The sequence below is a fragment of the Pyrgilauda ruficollis genome, unplaced genomic scaffold, assembly GCF_017590135.1.
Source record: "Pyrgilauda ruficollis isolate IOZ18807 unplaced genomic scaffold, ASM1759013v1 scaffold139, whole genome shotgun sequence".
Taxonomy (NCBI): domain Eukaryota; kingdom Metazoa; phylum Chordata; class Aves; order Passeriformes; family Passeridae; genus Pyrgilauda; species Pyrgilauda ruficollis.
The window spans coordinates 175,180-198,197 of NW_024512432.1; the positions used below are offsets into that span (position 1 = coordinate 175,180).

Below are 23,018 nucleotides of genomic sequence, written 5' to 3' on the forward strand. Positions count from 1 at the left end.
CCCCGGGCCCCGCACGGTGCTGAAGCGCCGCGGAGGAGCCCCGGCGCCGCCGCCCCGCCATGGGGTGCTGATGGCCGGGCCCCGCCGGGCACCCCGCCGCCGCGCAGGGGAGGTGAGAGCCGTGAGGGGCCGGGGGGACCGGGGGTGTGCCGGGCAACGCCGTGGTTACGAACGCCGTGATTGTGCAGGCGCCGAGTAAACGCGCCCAAAGCATCCTGCCTGCGGTGCTTTGTGTGCCCGTCGGGTCCCTATCCCTGCCCCTCGGCCCGTGCAGGGGGCTCAGCAGCGCATCCCTGCCCCAGGGGTGGCTCTGGTCACAGCGGGGCATTTTCCAGTCAGAGAAGGTTAAAAAGGTCTTGGAATGCACCTTAAAGGTGACAGGGTGGCGTAGTCGCAGCCCCTGTGCCATGGGCAGGACACCTCCGGGTGACCCGGTTCTTCCAAGCCCCGTCCAACCTGGCTTGGAACACTTTCAGGGTTGGGACATTCACAGCCTCCCTTGGGCAACCTGTTCTAGAGTCTCACCGCCCTCGTAGTAAAGAGTTTCTTCAGAATAGCGAACCTAAATTTCCCCTCTTTCTGTTGTACCCATTACTCCTTGTCCTATCACTACAGTACCTGAAGAAGAGCCTCTTTCCAGCTTCCTTGTAGGCCTCCTGGTTTTGGGTTTTGTTCCTCTGTCTCCGTGTACTTCATTTGCAGAGATGGGCTGCGCTCTTTCCCCGCTTCCCTCTCAGCTCTCCTGGCTGCGATGGAAGAAGTTTCCTTGAAGGAAGAGCAGCATTGTGCGCTCTAAATCCATCTCCAGAGGGGTGAACTGGAAGGAGTGAGATTGCCATGGGCTTTTGTGCCTAAAGTAGAAAGAGTGACAGAAAAAATTATCCTGAAAACTTGTCCACTGTACACAGAAAAGACTGCTCTCCTGTCCTCCCATTTTTACCCCGTGAAGGAGGGAAAAAGGAACAATTCCTCATTTTACCACTCTTAAAAGTAAGGATCTTAGATGGCAGGCTGATTCAAGCCTGGATTTAAAAATCATTTCAGCATCAGCCTTTGTCTGCTCCTAGACATTTCTTTCTGAGGTGTGCTGCACCAGCACGTACATGGCACAGCCCCTTTTAAAGACAGAAAGGTGAGATTTTTTTAAGATAAAACGTTTAAACTGAGCAAGATGCAAGTGGTGCACTGCACACTTGGGAAAGGGGAGCATCTCCCCTGTCACTGCAGCTGTGCCCCCCACCTCTGCCCCGCTGCAGGTGCACCTGGAGCCCAGGTCAGGCAAGGTGAGGCTGTCTCTCAAAAACCAAATCGTGGCATCTTTTCCTTGTCTGGAGGGTTGAATTTTGGGTCCCTGCAAATGATTCTGATTTGGTTTTCAAGTAGTTTGGCTGGCTCGTGGGGCAGGAGCAGGGCTTGTTCTCATTGGTGCCTACACAGACCTCGGCGTGGGATGTGGGAAGCTGATTTTTTGGCTTCTCCCCAGCAGGAACTGAACTTTCACACGGGGGGGCTGTGTGTGTAGATACACACACACAGAGTTTTAATTATCCTTCACCCCCGTGTAGAACCTGGTTTGATGTGGCAGGACTGATCCTAGCTGCTGCTTTTGCTGCCTCTCTTCTGTATTCCCAAGTCCTGCACTTGGTTTGGTTTGGGACTCTACTTAAAAACACTGATAGTGGCTCTGGTGAGAGCCCTGCTCTGTTGAGATCCTGTGCACACAAGGTTCCCCTTGCTGGATGCCAGCCGCGGCCAGGCTTTGCTGCTGTTCCATGTTTGGGGTGTCACAGGGCTGCAGCCCATGCTGTGAGCAGGAGCTGCATGGCACTTCTCTGCCTGGCCCTTGGGAGCTGTGTTTCCCTGCTTCCAGGCCTGTCTTCCATCTTAATGTAACCCTTTGATGCAGTCATTATTTGTGATCCTGTTTTCTGGTGGTTCCAGTAATACGTACCTACATTTATCAGTTTAATCAGGGGTCAGTCCGAGCAGGACACTGCTCAGTGCTGCTGTCTTTGCTCCTGTCACTGCCCTGGGAGAAGCCTTTTTGTCCAAATGTTTACAGCTTTGTCGAGCTTTGAGCATCTCCCCTGTAGTTACAGCCCCTTTCTGTGCTCACCTGCCTCGTAGCATCCTTCATGCAGGGACTGAAATGAGACCTCCAGCAGCATCCCTGTGGTGGATGGTGCCTTCCCCTCAGGGCCAAATGTTTTGGGGAATATTTGTATGCACTGTGCTTTTACAAGGCACTTTTTATATTTAAGAAATAAAGTTCAGCATCATGCCAGTGGAAACGATCCATTTGACCTGGGTGATGGAAGGGATAGATAAAAACATCTGCAGTTTACACCACACTGAGGGATTTTAGAAAGGTCAGGCAGGACCAGTGGCCTCAGGAAAACTAAACATCATGTTCTGAGTGCCAAATGATAACCCTTAGGACTGGGCTGCCTGAGCATGGACCAGACTGTGAGTGAAGAAGACCTGCATCAGATGGAGTGTAACATATCTGTGGGGTCTGAATTCCTTCCCTAGAATGCTTGCCCAGGAACCTGCCTGTATTTGCCTTTTTTCCTCTGCTCCCAAGACTTTGTGGGGCCTGAGGAGCTCCTGACCAAAGACCTCTTCAGCAGCACACTCCAGGGAAGCAGCAGCAAAGCCAGGCTGGCCTCAGGGAGGTGGCTACATTGGAAATAGCTATGATTGCACTGCATTCTCAAAGAAACTATTCTCAGAAAAAACTAAAGCGCAGTGAAGTCACTGAGATGGAAGGAAAGCTCAGGTGTCTCCAGTCTCTGTACAAAGCAGATGTGGTCTGACATTTTCCCTTCCTGTGTGTTTGCTGACTGCGAATGTTATCAACACTCATTCATTAACCACAGTGGGTATTTGCACTTGCTGTGCCATAAACTCCTCTAAAAGCTCACTCATAAATAACATGTTGCTGCAGATATTCCATATTGCTCCAAACATCTCTACCAGGGCGATGGGAGCTGCCAGGTGAACCCATCTGCCACAGGCTTTTGGACCTTTTTGGTGGTTTTCCACTGCACACAGCAAGACCCTGTTTCTTGGCCGGGGTCACTTGGCTGCAGTGGTCTGTTAGACAAGAACTTGGCTCCTAAGAACTTCAACCTTCATGCTTTTTACTAATTCAGACTGTAAATCTTGGTGTTGACGTGCTCCTAACTGCAGCCGTGCAGCTGAGCCATCAAGCTCAGCTTAGTCCCCAATTGTGGGAGCCCTGCCAGTGTGTCCATGCACGGAGCAAAGCGGGATTCACACAACTCCGCTGTGGGAGCAGCAGCAGGAGCGCTCCAGCTGCTGTACAGACTGCCTCAGACACTCTGCTTCCTTCCCCTTCATCTGCACCCCCCTCTCAGAGCTTCCACGTTTAGTTTATTTTGGGCTCAGGGCTGGTTTTAGGCTGTCCAGGGCTGTGGGTATATCAGGGCTCTTGTAGGACAGGAGAGATGAAGATGCAGGGAAGAGCCAGGACTGTGCCTGTGCCGTGCTGTTTTAGTGGACAATTGGAATTATATCCTTTCCTGCATTGTCTCAACAAGAGGCTAATTAGTCAGCAAGCTCGAGCTCCTGGAGGATAATTAAGCTTTATAACTGTGGGTTCTCCTTGGTTGATGAGAAAGAGGAGGCAGTACCCTCAGAGCACAAGAATGCTGCTCTGCAGCTACTGTGCTGTACCTCATAATTGATCTATTGTTTCAACAGCAGATAATTCCTCATTTCCTCATAATTATCTCTTTTTACTGCCTCACACTGTATCCTGATATTAGCTGTAATCACTAATTTATCCCGAAGCCAGTCAGAATCTACAAAGCAAAATATTGGCCTTGGTGAGCACTTAGGCTTTCAGACAAAGTTCTCTTTTGCAGTTGTCAAGAGGAATCAAGCCACGGTAGTGAGACATTTTTTGGATGTGGGTGTTGAGCTGGGTATAAACTTGTTTGGTTTTATCACTGTTCATTGATGTTAATGAGTGACTACTGCCGACAGACAGAAAGAGGTACTGCTGAATCCTGCCTCTGTGTTTTTGCCCACAGAGGCATTGTATTTATTTGGTTTCAGGGGATTATATTACTCAAAAGGTGCTGCATGATGCTTTAAATTCCGAATGCCTGTTGGCCCTTGCCTCTAGAGAGTTAGTTTTTATGGGCTTGAAAGCCTCTGGCCCTACTTTATGAAATTACTGCTCTCCCTCCTACTTTGTGAGCTTGTTTTTCCTTGGAGTGACTTCCTTCAAGTTACTGTTGATTTATACCAAGTTACATTGGTGGTGGGAGAAGTGACTCATGCCCTGCATGTGTTGCTTTGAGGAGACTACCAGTGAGACATTACATAATGCCAGGTTTGGCTTGCCCCTTTTTTAATTTTAAAGCCTTCCCACTGCCTGAAGAACAGACAAGCTGCTCTGGGCTGCTTTGAGCCTTTAGCCCTTGGCATCCCCAAGTGCTTGAGGCTGCAAAGTACCTCTGAAGGTCAGCTTCTCTGAGGCCCCAGCTTGAGCAGAGCCACCTAAAACCAGTTCCTCTGTGCCATGTCCAAACACTCTTTCATTGCCTCCAAGGATGGAAACTCCACAGCCCCTCTGAGCAGCCCAGCCAGAGCTCTGTCACCCTCACAGTGAAGAAAGGCCACTGATTGTCACTCTCTGGACACAATCATTCAGCCACTTTGCAATCCACCTCACTGTCTGCTTATCCACACCCTGCTTCCAGCCAGGAGTCTGCCCAGACTTTCCTTGGCCTTCTTCTTGCTACCCAAGGACTCAAGCCCCTTTAGTCCCTCCCATGGCTTGCCAGACACAATTCAGCTGGGCTTTGGCTTTTGTCTGACCTCATCCCCAGCTGCCCTCATTATCCCATGGTCACTGCAGCCAAGGCAGCCTCACCCCATCCCAGTGAGCCCCTCCTTGCAGGAGGGTGGGGGTCCAGTGGAACCCCTGTATCCAGGGTGCTCCTGGGTTCCCTGTGCTCTGCCTGCTCACATCACAGTCGTTGGGAGTCCCCACAGGGACCAAGGCACCAGAATCTCCTCTTGGCAATAGAGCCTGCATCCCTCCTCTTCAGCACTCCCAGGGCATGGGAGCCATCCCACCACACCTCTGTGATCCAAGCTTGTATTCCTTCACCTGCACTCTCCATGTTAGCTCCCCACACCATTCATAAGCAGACACACACCTCAGGGAAGCACCCCAACGTGCTTTCCCTACCAGAAAGGAACCTCATAGACATGACCATGCTTACATGCAAATGCTGAAAGGGACCCCACTTAAGCAGCACTTGTTGTTATATTTTAATGCCTTCCTGTCACCTCACCTCACATGCTTTGAGCCTATTTTGTAGTTAAAAACCTTGAGATGGGGCAGAAGGTTTCCTTTTAGTGCCAACAGTCACCTGCTTCCACCCTTCCCCTTGTCCCCAGACACTTCACTTACCTTGATGGTGGGAGTGGGCACTGCCTGCCTCTCTGTTGCAGATGGGGCTGAGGCTCTGCAAGCTGCCAATCCCAGAGAAATTCCTGTCCATCTCCCATGAAACTCTGATGTTCTGCTGCCTGCTCGCTGCCTCCTAAACTCCTCCAGTTGGCACCATGGCTCTTCCAAGACAGCCAAACCTCCTGCAGGACCAAGGCCCTGGGCACTCCCTGGGGGGCAATGGCCCCGTGGTGTGTCACCACCATGCCTGAGACTGGTTATCCTGGAGCAGGGCTACCAGGGTCCCCCCTCACATCAGCCCAGCTCCACACAGCTCTGGCAAAAAGTGCTGCTGCTGCCTCAGCTGCCTCTTATATAGATTTAGCCCAGGTGCTGCTGAGTGGGTGCTTGGCTCTCCCCAATTTGGGACAGCTGGTGATGCTCCTGGGAAGCTGCTGGGGTTCTCTCAGCCCCCTGGTTTAGTGGCTCAGCAGCAGCAGCACCCTCAGGTTCTTCAGAGGATCACAGGTGCTCCCCAGTGTCCTGAGCCTTGTCCCCAAAAGATCCAGAGAGTCCCTGAGCAGAGCCCAGAGGCTGCCAAGCAAACCTCAGTCAGTTGCCTGTGGGAGCCGCTCGCTCCTTTGCCAGTGGTGCACAGGGAATTTGTACAAGGCTCAGCCATTGCTGCCTCGGATTTATCTGTCATTTACATTGGAAAAAGCATAAAAGTAGTGGGGGTCATTTCAGCACTCGTTTCTCTTTGCTTTATTCTGTCTGGTGCTTCAGTTCTGAACAAGAAGATGTCACCATCTTTTTGGCGTGTGACCCTTGTGACTGTCCTTGACGTTCACACAAAAAGGATCGCATTCCTGACCTGTTCCTGGGCCTTGGGACAAACTCTGCTGCCAAACAATAGCAGGGCCCATTCCTACTGAAATCTATCCCATGGCTGATTTGTATAAACCTTGTGAGGAACTTACATCTTCCATTAATTTTTAGGTTCCAAATAACCAAAATCTCGGAGCACAACTCACGAAAATATATTGAGTTTCATCTCCTTTTTTTGTATCCACACATACATACAGCAGCTGGAGCTGTTCTCCTAGGGCTGAATCCTGAGTTTCCCTTTTATCCACAGTTTGCTTGGTCTGTTGCTGCCACAGCAGGGAAAAGAGCTGTGATTAAAGCAGCCTGCTTACACCACTTGAAAGCCGTGGCGTGGAATATTTAAGCCGTTACTGACCAAAGACCTTTCTGGGCAAAGGCTGCTTGAATGGATTCATCTTGGCAGCTGCCAGACAAAAAGGAAATGCAAACCTCCACCTCCTCCTCCTCTGGCCCTTCCTAGCAGAGCCACTAGCACAGGGAGTGGGGTGGGCATTGGTCTGGGAGCACAACCATATCGCCAGGAGGGAAGAATGGTGACACTGTCTGAAAGTTAAGTCGGGAGTTCATCTTCTGCCTTGTTTTTTAAAAGTTCCTACTTTGGAAAACACAATTTTAAGTTTCCTGTAAACGGCAAACCCCTGATGTCAGTCACAAGGCTGGGCGAGTGAAGGGGAGCAGAGATCTCTTAGAAGTGATCCCGTTTATGGAGCAGCCCTTTTCCAGAGGGCTCCTCCTTCCCAGCTGCTAAATGGACCCTGGGATTTCTGTTTCAAAACAAGACATAAAAGAAACCCCTCCCCTCCCTCCCTCCCTTCAAAACACTGCTCTGCATTCCCTGTTCAACCCGTGGTTGTAGCTGGCAGGTTCCTTTAAAATGTTTGGAAAAATCCATCTGTTTGGAAAACGGGCACTAAAATGAGGTCAGCTTTATTTGCACTCCCAGGAAAAATCTGGTTGGAGGAGAAGAAGTGGCGAGCGTGTGATGTACATGAGCCCGCCTGAGCGATGCTGCCAAAATACCTCAGAGCCTTGCCTTTGTACCAGGTTGTGGGAGGCAGCTCGGGCTGAGTCACACACACAAGTGGCGAGGGCCCTCTTCCTCTCTCTGCCAGCCTCCAGAAGATTGCCTCTTTCCCAATTTGGGCTTAGGCACGGCTCAAAGGAGTGCTGCTTAAAGGTGTGAGATCACCTGCAGGCCCTCAGTCACTAACGCTGCTGCTGAGAATTCTTACTGCACTTGGTATTTGACCAGAGGGCAGTTTGTTCCTTCAAACACACTTGCTCACTTAGCTGTTAACCTTTGGAATTATATTCCCAAACGTACTTTTCCCAGCCACTTAGCCTGAAAAATTTTTATTGTCTCACAACACTGTCGAGCTGTTTCCTTTGGCCATTTATTTTGTACGTCCCAAACCAGTTGATTTGAACCCACACTGGTCATCTGCTCATTTACTGCTGTCACCTCGGGCTGTACTTTGGCATTTCCCTCTGGCCAGCACAGAAGTCCAGACTGCCTCACTGCCGGGGCATGAGGAAAGAGTTAAGCTGAGAGAAAGCCCCAGGTGCTAAAATTAACATCCATCCCAGCCCCCGGCCACAGCTTTGAAATTTCTAATCACAACTTGCAGTTAGACATTTCTGCTAGCAGTAGGCTTGGATCCTTTGAAATCACAGATGGCTGGCTGGAGCTCCGAGCCATTCAGTCTCCTCCTCTCTTCCTTCTGCTTCGCCTTCCCCCCACTGCCCAGAAAAATCTGTGTGCAGGTCATCTGTGAGATTTTATTACTGCTTGCTAAAGCTGAAGCAGATTTGGCTGCTGATCCCTGGAAATAAGAGGTCTGCAGAAATCAGTGTGGTGCTTCAGCTCTGCTGGAATTACTCCCCTTGTTCAGAACACCCACCTGGATTGATGTGCAAAACAAAGGTAGTGGGATTTGGGCTGTCTCTAGCCCTAGAAATCTTGTTAATTGTTTACAAAATGAGCTGTGTTTAAAACAGCAAACAAACAAACCCCCCGCAGCAAACTGAAAACAAGCCACCATCAGAACCAAAGAGGTTTTTGTTACTGCCCTGAATTACTTCAGCGATCCTGTTTGTAATTCAGTTGTATGAGGACAATTAAATTGCAACTGGAGGCAGGAAAATCAGGAGCTGTGTTAGGAGCTTGTCCTTCTAGTGGATAGTGTCTTCTTGGAGCAGCATCTTTTGTGTGCAGGAGGCACTTTTTATAGTCACTGCCAGTGAGTACAAAGCCTAAAAATAAAAAAGCTCCTCTATTTTGCATCCCACACAAATGCACCCCCCAAACCATGAAGTGTTACTTGGTCAGGGAGTTGTCTGCCCCTGTTCTTTCACAAACTGCTTTTGGAAACTGTAGCCTGCAGCACTTGGCAGCCTAAAATCTCTCCAGGGAAACTGAAAAGCGTTTCTTTGAGTCAAGGTAGCTATAAACTTGGACCAAAGGGAGATGTGTATGAGATGAGAGATCTTTATTGTATGGACCAGCTCGGTGTTTACCGTGGATAAGGAGGTGATTTTTGATGCCTCTCACAAGTGAAAACCTCACACCGTTTTGACTCTCTAATTTCAGAGCAAGATCTGACTTGCAGCTCCTCACAGGAGGAGTCAAAGCCAGTCCCTTGACTGGGCTCACTTCTCCTTTATTAACTCCCCAACTGTTCTTTAAGAGTTCCAGCGCTGCCAGGTGACCTTCCAGTGAAGATTAGGAACTTCAGGAACTGTTTGAACAGTGGTTGAAAAACTCCCAAAGTAACCACAAGGGAGAAAACCCCAAACCCAAAAAGCCAGCGCCCTGGAGCTAAAGGTTAATTCCAAATCAGGGGAAGAAGCAGAAAGCTGGGCTGAGTTAGTTCATGGTGTCTGTTCCGGCCTGGGCAGTTCCTCCTCCGGGGGTGACTCGGGCTGGCTTGCAGGAGGTTTTTGGCTGGAGGAAGTGTTTGGGGTGGGGGCAAGCTCAGGCCTCCTGCTGCCCCACCGAAGGGTTCTGCAGTGCTGCTGCCACTTTTCTGGGCTGCTCAGCTCCTAAGCTGGGCACAGAGAAGAGTCCGTGGCCCTCCCTGTGCTGCATTTTGGGAAGCTGTGCCAGCCCTGCTGTTCCTCATCCTCTCAGAGCCTGCTCTGCCTGTGCTCCCTTGTGTTTTGGGAAGCCTGCACACAGTCCTGCTGGCGGTTTTTTCCAATGGCAGCATTTATCTGATGGAGAGCTATGTAAATGGAGATGCAAACTGGATTCAGCCCCGGGGTGCTTGGCCAGGCTCCCGGCTCCGCTCTCTGCTGGAAAACTGCGCACCCTCTTGCTCCAAGGGAAACTTTCAAGCGCGTCATTCCTCTTCTTTTTTCCCTTATAAAGGTTATTGTGCCTCAGCCCTCAATTGAATTAGGTCCCTGGTTCACAAAGGAAAGGTTATTTTCTCCTCTCTTTTGCCCTTGGCAAGCGGAGAGCAGCTGGCAGCAGCGCTCACTAAAGATGCCCCTTGCAAGGCCCTGGGTGTGTCGTGGCTCCAGGCTCTCTGCTGGGGCACTGACCAGCCCAGGCAGCGCAGGGACAGCCTCAGAGGGGATCAGGGTAACTAAAAGCTCTTGTCTGGTTCCAGAGGCCTGGGAAACCCATTTGTGTTGTAAACATGCTGGGAATGTTTATCACTCACAATAGAAGAAAACGGCCTGAAATTTTCTCCTGCGTTGTCTCCAGTGATTTGGGGGTTGGCTAATTACTCTCTCCTTCCTGCAAAACCAAGGAAGGACCATCAATATTTCATATGAGGAGACATGGCCGGGCTAAATAAAGCTCCTGCTTTTTTCCTGACGAGTGTGGAGCGAGCTGCTCCCGGTCCCGGCTCTCAGCACTGCTCCCAGCCTCGGCCTCTGCCGTGGCTCTGCTCCCACCCTTACCACCTTCTGCCTGGTGCAGTGCCTGGCACAGCTGTGCCATGAGATGGGGAGGGATCCAGCCTTTGGGAACTGGCCACAGGGAAAACTGTGGCTCTGGTGGGAGGCTCACGAGGTGCTAATGAAGCCCCCAAAGGAAGGAGCTGGAGGGGAGGCTGTGACTCTGTGTCCCTGTTTCCCCTTCAGCCCCATTTACAGTGAGTGTCCTCAGGACCAGCCTCAGGTTTAAAAAACAAATGCAAAATCAAGTTAATGCACGTAAATAAGCTGTGGTTGGAAGTTCTGGAGTTTCACTTCCCCAGGCAGAGTCTCCCTCTGGGCAAGAGAGGAACTTCTAACAGGGATTTTTCAGCCCACAGTGGCCATTTGGGGGCTGGTGAGAAGAGACACGCCGCAGAGCTTTAGGAGTCCTTTTCAGCTCTCCTGGTTCCAGGGTGTTCTGTGTATTCCATGACACCTGGGCATCTCCTGTAAGGATATGCCAAGCCAGTACAGGCTGTCCTTTGTTCATGGAGCAGGATTTGTTATATAAAAATCTAATATGGAGGGGGTTCCTGTTCAGGACAGAGGGCCCTGACATTTATTTGCCACTTAAAACCTTCTGGGCTCTTAAGTGGGGCTGGAGTGTGGTTTATACCTGGTGCAGTTTGTGTGAATGAAGAATAGCGTTTGTTCTCTGTCAGTCTTGATCTTTAAGGTTTCCTTTAGCTCTGGGAAAGCACCTTGAATCTTCATTTGCTTGGAGCTGCTTTTGTTGTTATTTATAATAAGGGATTGTTTTCCCTGTGAATTCTGTTTTATTTTCTCAGTCAGCACCTTGCCTATTTCCTGTAAATACAGCCTGCACTGTTGTATTCACATGAAAATGCCTGGTTAGTGTTTGGCCAGTATCCACCTTGGGGGGATTGCACAAGGCCTCATGCAAAGAATCAGAAGTTTCAATAACTTTCCCATGGATTTACCCTTCATTTACCATTTCCCTGTTTTGCCCAGGTGAGTTAACACTGTCAGAAATCTGCAGCCGTAGTGCTGGTAGGCAGTCTGAGAGCTGCTGCCTAAATCACCTTTCCCATCAGATCATCCTCTCCTTTTGAGAGCAGGTGGTGCAATCTGTTGTCTTTAAAGAAATAAAGGACAAAAGCCTTGTCTCTGCTTTGTTTTCCATTTGTGATGGACAGGTTTTTTGACAGGCTGTTCCTGCGAGTGAGGCTGTGCCAGGGCTGGGGGAACATTTCCATTTCCTGCAGCTTTATTCCCCTCTGTGCTGCCTTTTGCCCAGACAGGCACAGCCCAGTGTTTCACCAAGCTCTCTTTGGTTTTGCAGGTAGCTGTATCCAGCTGGGTGGCAGGTGGATCCAAGGGTCACCATGAAGTTTTCAGGACCCCTGGAGAGCCAGAGGTTGTCTCTCCTTCTGGAGATGGCAATCTCTAGGGAAGCTCAAATGTGGAAAGCACATGTGCCGAAAATTCAGCCCAATCAGGTAATGTCTGTCCTTCACACCATCCATCCCAGCAGAGGCAGGAGGCTGTCCAGGGGTTGGTGTGGGAGCACCTGCAGGTGTTCAGGAGCAGTTACATTTCCTAGCACCTGAGGAATCAGCCTCTGGAGGAAGCGATTCCCTCTTTATTTGATGGACACACCTGGCACAGCACACGGGGTGGGGTTTCTGGGCTTGTGGCAGCACACACGTACCCTGTCCTGATTAAACTCATTTTGCAAACGGTGTGGATTATTAGCGCCTCTTTCTGCTGGGCACCAACTCTGCAACAGTTCCTAAAAGCAGCTCCATTGTCTTGGAGTAATTCACTGATGGCAGCACCCATCTGGTGCCTGCTCCAGGAGGAACCTCACTGACTCCAGCAGGGCTCTTTGTAGAGCAGGGTGCAAGCTCATGTCAGGGGAAGCAGAGCCAGGCACGGGCCTGTTGCAGTGAGGAATGTTCTCACAGGACTGGAGGAAAATTCAGGCTGGAAGAGCCCACAGGGGCTCTGTAGTCCAGGCCCCCTGTTGGGCTGCAGGGAGGTTGGACCAGGCCTCACCCAGCCCAAAGTGGGTTTGTGCTCCTTTGGGAGGAGGCTCTGTCTCACCTGTGCACTCCACAAAGTTCTGTCTGAAACAAAATATGGAAATGTGAGGAACGTTGTCACAGAATTTCTGTCCCTTTGTTGCCGGGTCGGGTTGAAATAAGCACACTGAGGGCCCCGATCCAGGCTTGCTGTAGTTGCACCACATGAAACGTTCACACAGGTAAGTCAGCTGCCATCAGAGCTAATCCCTGTGGTGTTTGTTTTCTCTCTCTGGCAAACAAGAAGCTGCTGCTGTTGGACAGGAGCAAATACATTTTAAGGGCCTCAGTGTTAGTTTTGTTAATCCCTGTTTCAGTTTCCAAACAAGTGATCTGGTTGTCAGAGGTGTGGAGTGTGTTGTAGCTGTGGCTGTCTTGAGGCACGAATGGCTTAAGAGTCTGGCTCATGGTAAACCAGCCTGTCATTCCCTGCTGGCTGTACTCCTGGGGTGATTATACTGCAGGGAGATAAGATTACAGGATAACAAGATAGGGTAGGGACTGGAGTGTAACCAAACCAGATTGATGGGTGAAGATTTCACAGGGACGAGGCACTTGCCTTTCTGCCTTGGTGAAGTTGGTTCTGGTGGCTCAGAAACCAGCACCTGCCTCAGGCAGACTTCCCAGCAATCTGTGCTTGTCCTTGCTCCTGGAATTTCCACCCCCAAAACTCTTGGTGTAACCTTTTTCTTTCTGTTTTCCTACCTGCCAGCTCAGACATTGATGTTATCAATGAAATGTTTTCTAGCAGTAAGGGACCACTGACTGGGAGTGGAAGCTGCGTGTGTGTGAGGTGTAGGAAGGTCAGAGGGAGAGGAGAGCATAAACACAGCTGCCTGCTCGGGGGAAACCCGGACTGGGGAGGGCAGGGAGCAGCTGAGAACACTCCTGTCTGTAATCACACATTTCCCTCTGTTCCTATGGTTCAGGACTCCCACCTTGTCCAGCTGTCCCGTGTTCCCCCAGCCTTCACTTTGGTGATGGTGCAGGCACGGACGTGCAGTGTGAATTATCCTGTTTTCTGTAATACCTGGGAGAAGGTCAGATTCCCAAACATCCACTGCCTTCTTCTGAAAGCAGCTGCAGCAGCCTAAAACCTCCCTTGCACGACAGTGTTGTGTATTCCCCGTGGCAATGGGGAAATCTGCATCCTTCTGTGGATCAGATCTGGCACCCCGGAGCGTGTGGAACTTTCCATTCCCTGCTCTGAGGGTGGCTCAGCTGCACGGAGGTTTAGTGGACTCACCTGCTTTGCCAGTGCCAAAACGTTGAGTGCGTCTGCAGACATCCAGTGATCTGATTGGAGACACTAGGGAGGGATTTTTGAGGAGTAAACTTTCTGTTTTGACTCTTCAGGAGACATTTTTGGTTCTGGTGTTTAAACTGGAACAAACTCAGTTTCTAAATATGTGACAGTGAGGTCTTTGACAGGAAGAAAGAAACCCACAGTTAAAGAAGCAGAAAGACTTTCCATTTTAGGATGGGGTGCAGAATCTGTTGGGACTTGGTTCCTGGTGATTTAATGTACCTGATTCTTCCGTTTTGTTTGTACTTCTTGTCTAAAAATTGCTATTCCCTCCTTTAAATGCAGGCCAGTGTTCTGGGTACGTGCAGCATATCAAAGGCAGATCTCACAAAGGCTTTTCAGCCTGAAAAAGCAGTGGGCTGAGTCTGGAACCTCCTCCTGCTTCTCAATGGATTTGGATTTTTTTCCCTTCTGGTTCCCCTTGCTGTGTCGTCCCTCCTCCCCCCACCATGGGTTATATGAGATGCAGGTGACATTCAGCAGTGCTCTTGGGATTAAGGCTTGAGAAGTGGAGCCGTAAAGACAGATCAAAGGTTGATTTTTGCCTGTTACAGAGTAACTTTGTGGCTGAGAGGAGCAACAGTGAAGATTTTTGAATTTATTTTTTATAGAAGGAGAGTGTCACTTGTGTCATGCCTCCTTTCTTTCCTGTTGCGGCTCACTCTGTCTCCCCACTTGTTCTCTGGAGGAATCTGCAGAGCTCAGTTTATTTCCAGTGCTAATAAAGGTCACCTGCTCACTGCCCAGGAGCCCACAGGGACCAGGCAGCAACAGACATGGGGAAAGAGCAGAACACCTGTCTGGGACAGGAGACATGAAGGAGAGGATTATCAGCTGAGGTGTTTTCTCTCTATTAGGCAGCAGTAAAACAGAGTGATGTTTGAGTTCATAGACTGTATTTATTTTAGCCTACATATTCCAGAAGTCTCAAGGTATGAGAGAGATCAGCATCCCTAGAGATGATTTGCTCTGTGCTTGCCCTCCAGGAGGATCCATATCTTCTCCCCTGGTTCTCTGGCCTGGGTGACACATGGAAAGCACCTCTGCCCCAAGGAGGAACCTTAGCTTTCCACCCGCAGGGACTTTCTCACTTTCAGCTCCCAGAGTGTCTCAGTTTTGCTTTTAGTTTCAATTAACTAAGAATCAGTGACCTCGCTGCTTAATTAATTTTCCTGTGCTGCATTTTGTTATTTGTGTTCTGAGGGTGTCACAGGGACACCTCTGAGAGAGAGGGATAGGGCCTGGTGTTTGTGTGGGAAGCTCGTCGCCCTGCGTGGAGCAGCAGCAGGGTTTGTGGGGGCAGGGGGAGCAGTTCTCACTCCTGCTGCCTGTCTCCTGAAGCAGGCTGTAACAACCTTTCCTGGTGCTTAAACTCACCTGTCTGTGTGAGGGGATTCTGCTCCCATCCTCCTGCTCCTTGATCTGCAGGTAGGGTCTGGAGCAAACACCCTTTTGGTAGGATTCCAAAAAGAGCTGGAGACTCCCTCCTTTCCTTTGCTTCCCCAGGTAGTTCCTAAGGAGCCAGATGAAATTTGGGGCCAGCCTTGTGCTGGACATGCACCGAGCTGAGGGTGCTTTGCAGTTGCTCCTTCCTCCCCCAGGCACTGTGGGGCCAGGCTTGGTTTAATTCCACATCCCAGCTATGCTGTGGCTTTGGGTCAGCGTCTCCCTTCACACAAGGACAGGCCCTGCAGGCACTGCGCGTGCAGCTCCGCTCCCTGACTGAAACGGTGCCTTTGGCTGCCCACGAAGGGCCACAGCCTCCAAGGCCAGGTCTTGGAGGGCTGGGGAGGAGAGGCAGCACAGAGAAAGAGAGTCTTAACTCTTCCCAGCCATGCTGGTTTTAGGAGAAGACCTCACCTTTTGCCTTGGCAGGCACAGGGAAACAGCGCCCAGCCGGGACAGAGGCCACTGGGAGCTGTGGAAGCTGCTGCCTGTTTTGGTGGGATCGGGCAGGAAAGGGATTTGCCAGGGATGGAAGGACTGGGGGGGTGGTGGTGTTGAAATCCCCCCAGGCTGCTGAGGCAGAGCCCTCCCTCCCCAGCAGGAACACCACAGGTGCCATTTCCACCCCTCCTGGAGCACTCCCCTTTCTTCCCCCTGGGTACTTCCCACTCCAGGAGCACCTGGAGCAAAGCGTTCAATAACCTCTCCCGGTGTGTGGTGTGCTCATTGTGCTCCTGGGCCCTCCTGCCCCCAGGGGGGCTCACATTCCACCCTGGAACTGCATCAGTGATTTCAGGAAGAACCAGTGTTCCTTGGAGAAAACAGCAGGTACTTCTTACTCAAGAGCCAGGCTGTAGCTGAGCAGCAGCAGACAGTGCTGGTGACACCGGGCACTGCCGGGGCTCAGGGCACAACACGGGCACTGTTACTGTCTGTGGAGGGTACCTACAGGTGTTCCAGTGGTAGATGTAGCCTAAAGTGTGTATTTGGTATCAGTATTGGGGTGGTTTTTTCCTAAATTCCTGCTGCTTTGCCCTCGTGGCATTTCTGGGGGCAGTTAGAGCCCAGCTTTTTGTGCTTCTGGACGCATCTGGGCCGATCAACCCCAATAACCCCCACTGGAGCAAGACCAGACAGTTCCCTGGTGATGTGAAAGGCTCAAGGAAAGCTGGAGATGCTTCTGAAGTGGGGCACGGGGAAGGATGTTGTGTCAGTGCCTGAGCTGTGCGTGTGGTTGAAATGTAGCTGCTGTCCAAACAGATCGATGGGGAGACACGGGCCAAACACCTAAACCAAACACCAAACCCAAACTGCACGTGAAGCTGTAGCTGCTGCCTCCTCCTTCCCACTTACCTGAGCCACTGAGAGCCTTGTGTCAGCTGCTTGCAATTTTCTTTATTATAACAGGTACTGAGCTAAAAAATCCTCATAATTTGAGGAAAAAAATAAGCTTTTCCCCACAGAACCCCAACAGAGTCCCTCCACTGTGCTGTTGGCAAGGGGAGGGGTTTGTTCCAGCTGGGAATTGCTGTGCACCCATATGGTTCTGAGCAGGTTAAAAACTAGTAACTAAATAAATAACAAATTTGTAGGAACTACTCTGGAGCTGAGGCTACCAGTGCTTGACAAACTGCAAGTCACCCATCCTCTTTTCCCCAGAAAAGAGGACAGTGACGCTGGAGTGGGGTTTGAGATTGCTGTAAGATGTCTTTTCCAGGGCAGGTTTTTCAGATGGGATAAGTAACTGCAGGAGCAGAGTGGTGACTGGGGCTGGCTCCAGGCTCCCTCTTTCCAAGGGAGGCTTTGTTTCCGTGCTGAGTCACTCAGGCAGAGGTAAAAAACCTTTGATCCTTTCTCAGCCCATACTGTCTGTCTTTCTCTCCCCCAGGATGTAGCCATTTCTCCAAGGCAGAGGGATGAGGTCATCCAGTGGCTGGCCAAGCTCAAGTACCAGTTCCACCTTTACCCAGAAACGCTCGCCCTGGCCATCAGCCTCTTGGACAGGTTTTTAGCAGCAGTAAAGGTAAATATTTGCAGCTCCACAGACGGGAACAGATTCCTGCCCTGGCACACGGTTGGCGTGCGCGGTCCGAGCGGCGCGGCCGGACGGAAGCGCTTCCTTCCCCCGGCCCCCGCCCTGCTCACACGTGGGTGGGCAGCACCTGCTGTGCTCTGGAGCCACATCTGGGGGGTTTGGGCACTCAGAGAGCAGTCTCTGCCCCAGCCTGGGCTGCCCTGGCAGCCCCAGGCCAGCCCCTGGACAGCAGCACCAGGCATGGGCCCTGCTCACCTCCATGGCTGCATTCCTCCCCTCTGTACCACCCTGAAATGCTGGGGCACCTGCGAGCAGGAAACCAGCTGGGAAAAAACTGAGGAGAGGTTTGAGCCTGGCAGGGGAGCTGGTGCTGGGAATTGGGGAAAAAAAATGGGTGAAGAAAGTTGAAATACAGCCAATGGCTTTTGGATGGGTAGTTCCCTACCAAGCTGCTCTACTGCCTGATGGACTCCAGCTTGGACTGATGTCTGAGAGGTGGGAAGGAAAAAGGGAAGCTGTGCATGTGACAGCTGTGCCCTCCTGCTGTGCTGAACCCAACTGGAATGGATAAGCCCCTTTGGGTTTCAGGCTGTTCCTCCATAGAAACTGCTTAAAAAAGGAGGAAAAACATTGGGGCTCCCTGCAAGTGGGCCCTGCTGCCCCTCTGGCCCTCTTAGCTGGGCTGTGCTTTGCACCTGCCAAGTGACCAAACACGGTGTGCTCCAACCTGGAACCACTGACCTGCAGCTGTGAAGTCAGGCTTTGGAAGTTTCTCCCTTAGCACTTTTGCTCGGTTACGTTCCGTGCTCAGCAATCCGTGCTCTCACGTGCACGTGTCTCACCCCACAGCAGCAGCTGTGTCAGCAGCACCCCCTAGGAGAGGGCAGCTGGAGGATGCATTCCAGTCCTGTGCCCTTTGTTTCCCGTCTGAGAGACTCTGGTAGAACACAAGTGACATCATTCATTAACTCACCCCTTAAATATTAATAAATATTGATCGCATTTTCATGCAAGCCATGGAAGTTATTATTTTTAAGCACCCAAAGGAGCTGATTTACTGACATGCTGAGGTGGCAAATATTTAGATTCCTCAGGAGCCAATGCCCTCAAGTGCAGGTTTTCTTCCAGCAAGTTGGAGCAGCCAAGGAGCCTGTACAGAAGGCGTGGGACTGCGAGTCCAGAGCCCACTGTGTGCTTTGGGCAGTGAGCAGGAAGGGGGAAAGGGGCTGGGCTGAGCTCTGGGGCTTTGTGCTCTCTCCCCAGTTTTCCTCTCCCACAAAGCTCATTTCTGTGATGCAGCTCAACTCCTGGTTTTTCACCAGGGGCTCCTCTGGGATTTTATTGTGAACACCAGTCCCTTCCCCAGGAGCAGACTTGGGGATTGCAGGGACTGGCTGTTACCCAGAGCCAGCAGTGTTGGTGTATCTCACTGCACAGCTCCCTGGGCAGGGCTCAGTCCCAGTCCTGCCCTGAGGGAATTCATTCCCTTGGACACCTGCATGCACAAGTGCAGGATTTTCATTTCCCTTCGCCTTCAGCATCTCTGGCCACAGGCAGGAGAGCTCAGCTGCCAGGAGGTGCTCATGGCTCTGCAGCTGTTCCAGGGTTTAGGAACAGCCTCTGCCTTTCCAGCCCCAGCCACTCTGGAGGATGTGGCCATGGCCAGTGGTCGTTACACTGCCTGTGGGAGTGAAGCTCCTTGTCAAGGTGGTCACATCTACAAAGCTCACAAAAAATCCCCCTTTCCCCCCCAAATTCCTCTTACCTTGCCTAAAAACCATCTCCTTGTTTGTGGAAGGGACCAGCTCTCCCTCACTAATCCCTGGGGCACAGTTTTGGGAATTGTAGTGTGAAATTACAAGTGATAATTTCACAGGGGATTTTAAAGTTTTTCTGAGTTACACTTCCCCAGGCAAAGACAGTGTTTTCCAATTCCCGTTTCCCTTCCCATTCCGTGTCTGACCTGCAGCAGGTGAAGTGGTTTTTCTGTGAGGGGACGAGCTCCCCTCAGGATTTTCTCTTTGCCTGCTGTGCTGCAGTGCCTAAACCCGAGCTCTTTCCAGTCCAGTGCCGCCCACTGGGATCACAGGGCTGGCAGATCCCTGCCCCGCTGACGTCACGGAGCAGGGATTTGTGCTTGGCACAGCTTGCCACTGCCAGGGCATAGCCAGAGGTCAGCCTGCACATCCAGAAGGAGACCTGGGGCTTGGGATGCCCCAAGAGAAGGATCAGGGCATCGCTGCTGCATCACACTGACACAGAGCCCTGTCTGCTCCCCTGTCCCACAGGCCCGTCCCAAGTACCTGAACTGTATTGCAATCAGCTGCTTCTTCCTCGCTGCCAAGACCATTGAGGAAGATGAGGTAACTCTGCTCTTCCTACCGTGCCATTGTTGGACTGTCTGCCCTCCCAGCCCCACCTTTGCTTGCTCCTGGTGGCTGCCACCTGCCAGGACAGGAACGAAGCATTTGGTGGGATTTCTCTAATGACTGGTTCTCTCGTTTCTTTTTTTTTTGCCTTGGCTTTTGCAGAGGATTCCAGTACTGAAGGTGTTGGCTCGGGATAGCTTTTGTGGTTGTTCTCCAGCTGAAATTCGCAGAATGGAGAAGATCATCCTGGATAAACTGAACTGGGATCTTCACATGGCAACGCCACTGGATTTCCTTCATATTGTAAGTAAAGGGCTGTTGATGTTCTTTCAGTGCAAATAATTTGTCAAGAAGCACCCAGACAAAAAAATCTACCTGTAAGGGACCAAAGACCTTGGAGTGTATTTGGAATTCCTCTGTACCTGTAGTTTCTGAAAGAAAATGCCTTGCCATAGAATTCCAGAGACTTGTCACTCTTGAAGTGCAATATCCAAAACGTGAGCCTGCCGCCTTTGGTCTGGCCTGGAGTGTGTTCAGCTACAGATTCACAGCTCCTAGAAATTGTGCTCCTAACTCTTCACTGCCAATGGTTTTCCTCAAAGCTAAACACCAGACAGCAGGGAAACAAGGAGTAGAGCCATGGAGAAATCCCCAAGGGCAGGTTGTGAGTGTGGATCCGTGTCTGCTACAGACCTGCGTGGCCAAGAGCCAGATACACACATGAGAGGAGATCAAGGGAGGTGATCTGAGGTTCTCTGTGGATTTTATCCTCACTCCTTCCCTGAGGAGTTTGTCTAGGACCCCTGAATGCCACACGTGTGCTGGAGAGAGAAGGGTGGATGGGAAGGCCTTTTGCAGAGCCCTAGAGCCTGGTGCCCAAGCAGGTCCCACCAGAAGGGCTGCACCAAGCTTTGGTGGGTTCAGCACGTCGGGTTTTTCCCCACGGGGCAGAAGCTGCCTCCAGGGTTGGGCTGGAGGATCCTTGTGCGTGCACAGACTGTTCCCCAGGTGTGCCATGGCCTGGCCGGCGCTGCCAGCTGTCCCCTGTGCTTGTGTCCCGCAGTTCCACGCCGTGGCGGTGTCCAGCAGGCCGCAGCTCCTGGCCCTGCTGCCCACGCCGAGCCCCTCGCAGCACGTGGCGGCGCTGACCAAGCAGCTGCTGCACTGCATGGCCTGCTTCCAGCTGCTGCAGTTCAAGGGCTCCATGCTGGCGCTGGCCATCGTCAGCCTGGAGCTGGAGAAGCTGCTCCCCGACTGGCTGGCTCTCATCATCGAGCTGCTCCAGAAGGCACAGGTGAGGAGCGGGAAGGGACCAGGGCCACATCCTGCTTGGGGCTCCGGGGCAGCTGGGGCTTTGTGGTTCCTTGCTGCCTGTTGTTCCATTCGTGTGGGGATGGCTGGGCCTCAGCCTGGAGGGACAGCTGTAGGGACAGTGCTGCCAGGTCTCAGTCCTGACCACTGCGTGACAGCGGGAGGAGCTGTGTGCCCTGATCTACACAGGCCCTTGCTGCACCAGGGAGAAACTCCACTTGTTAGTGGTTCTTCCATTCATTGACAGCATACAGGAAACCTTGCAGGTACTCTGGCAGCACGCTCCAGCTGCTAAAAACAGGCAGTGAAATCCTGTAATATGTCCCAGTTGTGCCTGCTTCCCCCGAGTCCCACAAGGTGCAGGAAGGAGCAGGAGGTGTATCTTGGGACGTCACCGTGGTAGTTGGCAGGGGGTGTATCTTGGGACGTCATCTTGAGGCTCAGAGGTGGCCGAGGCTTTGGGAGCCCGTGCCCTCTCCTCACCCTGCCAGTGATCCCACAGCAGCCGTACCTCTGCTTGTCTTCCCACTCCAGATGGACAGCTCGCAGCTGATCCACTGCCGGGAGCTGGTGGCACATCACCTTTCCACTCTGCAGCCTTCTCTGCTGCCCAACTCTGTATATGTCTACAGTCCCCTCCAGCAGACCCTGGTGACCTGTAACAGAGGAGCGTTCCACCGCCAGCCCTCCTCTGTCCCAGGGCCAGGTTTCTCCCAGGACAACGGCCGGCCAGAAGCGCCCGTCACAGCTACAGCCGCGCTCTGCCCGCGCCTGCCCGCCCCCGCCGGCGGCTGCAAGCCAGGCTCCGCCAAGCGCAAGGTGGAAGAGATGGAAGTGGACGACTTCTACGACGGCATCAAGCGCCTCTACAACGAAGACCTGGCCCCGGAGGCAGTGGCCCTGGAGAACGTGGGCTCCGTTTGCGGCGCCGACGTCTCGCGGCAGGAGGGCAGCGTGTCCCCCTGCCCGCCTCTGCAGCCGGTGTCTGTCATGTAGCTGCCAGTGCCACCGCGGGACCTGGCAGCCCGTGGCCTCAGCGGGGCGAGAAGGGGCCGTACCTTGTCAGGCTGAACTGAAGGGAGCCAAAAGAAAACCAGGAAAAAAAAAAAAATCCCGACCCTTTTTTGAATTTTATTTCTTGTGCGGCTAATTATAGTTCCACTATTTAAGCACTTAAAAACACAAAAAAGTATAAAAATCTAAAAAAAGACCCAAAAACCAAACAAAAAAAGTAGCAAAAACCTGTTCCTTTCTAGTGTTGTCGGTTCCACTGTTTTTCTGCTCCTGTGTGTTGTAACCCATTCTCCACATCCGAGAGCTCACACACCAGCCCTGCGGAGCTGTTTCCAGGTTTGCCAGCCAACTAATGCCTCTCTGATCCCATTCCCACCTGCTCCTTGCTCCCTTTCTGCCTGCTCCTCTTTTAGTTCTCGGCCAGTCTCGTGCATGACATTCTGTCCTGCCCCACCTCCACCACAGCTTTCTTTTGCCCTTCTAGACAGAAAACCTCTTTTGTTAATAGTTGGGTGTTTAAATGTGATAATATTGAAAAACTGGATTTAAACAAAACATTAGGCAGGAAAAAAACCTAAACCAATGCTTGCAAGCTGCTCCACACTTCAGTAATTGCCACAGGAGTGTGAAGGTGCTCTGTGCCTGGCACAGAGACTTCTCCCAGTTAGACCAGTTTGCCTGTCCCAACACAGAAAGCAGTTACTGGGTTTTGCATCACTAGAACTGAAACCATTTTTTTCTTGCTGTGCAGCACTCAGTGTGGATTCTCACCAAGGCTCGGTTCTCTCCATCAGATGTAACCCTTGAATTGTGCAGAGCCCGGTTCTCCCTGCACGTTTCCCAGCACTGCTGGGTGAGGTGCTGGGGCAGCTGCGGACACCTGAGGTTCGGAACACGTGTCATCATCAGGCACAGAACCAAAACAAAACACCCCGACCCTCGAGTTTTGTGTTCATGTAACTTCTAACCAAGAGTCTGACCTTGATCGCGTCTCCTCCGTGTGACACCCTGTTCTCAGAACACCCTGTCCCGACTGTAAGCTCTCTCCACAGCCCTGAGGAAGGTATTGTATCCAGAGCCATTGTACTGATGAAAGCCTTCTGGTAGCAATAAAGAAAGTTGTCCTGGATGCCCAGTCTGGTGTTGTGCTTTCCTCCCAAGACCTGGCTCGGCTTTACCCGGCAGCTGCCAGGGAGCTGCTCTGTGCCAGACCCCTGGAAAGGTGACATGAGAGGTGCTGGGC

General features: G+C 51.8%; 1 protein-coding gene across 1 annotated transcript; it reads left to right on the plus strand.

The window, feature by feature from the left end:
- On the plus strand, positions 1 to 22,904 carry CCNI (cyclin I). Its single transcript, XM_041459666.1, has 7 exons — positions 1 to 112; positions 11,553 to 11,709; positions 16,935 to 17,069; positions 19,370 to 19,444; positions 19,613 to 19,753; positions 20,514 to 20,744; positions 21,296 to 22,904. Exons 2-7 carry the CDS (start codon positions 11,596 to 11,598, stop codon positions 21,755 to 21,757), a joined length of 1,158 nt encoding a protein of 385 aa, XP_041315600.1. The 5' UTR covers positions 1 to 112; positions 11,553 to 11,595; the 3' UTR covers positions 21,758 to 22,904.
- Positions 22,905 to 23,018: the final 114 nt, after the last annotated feature.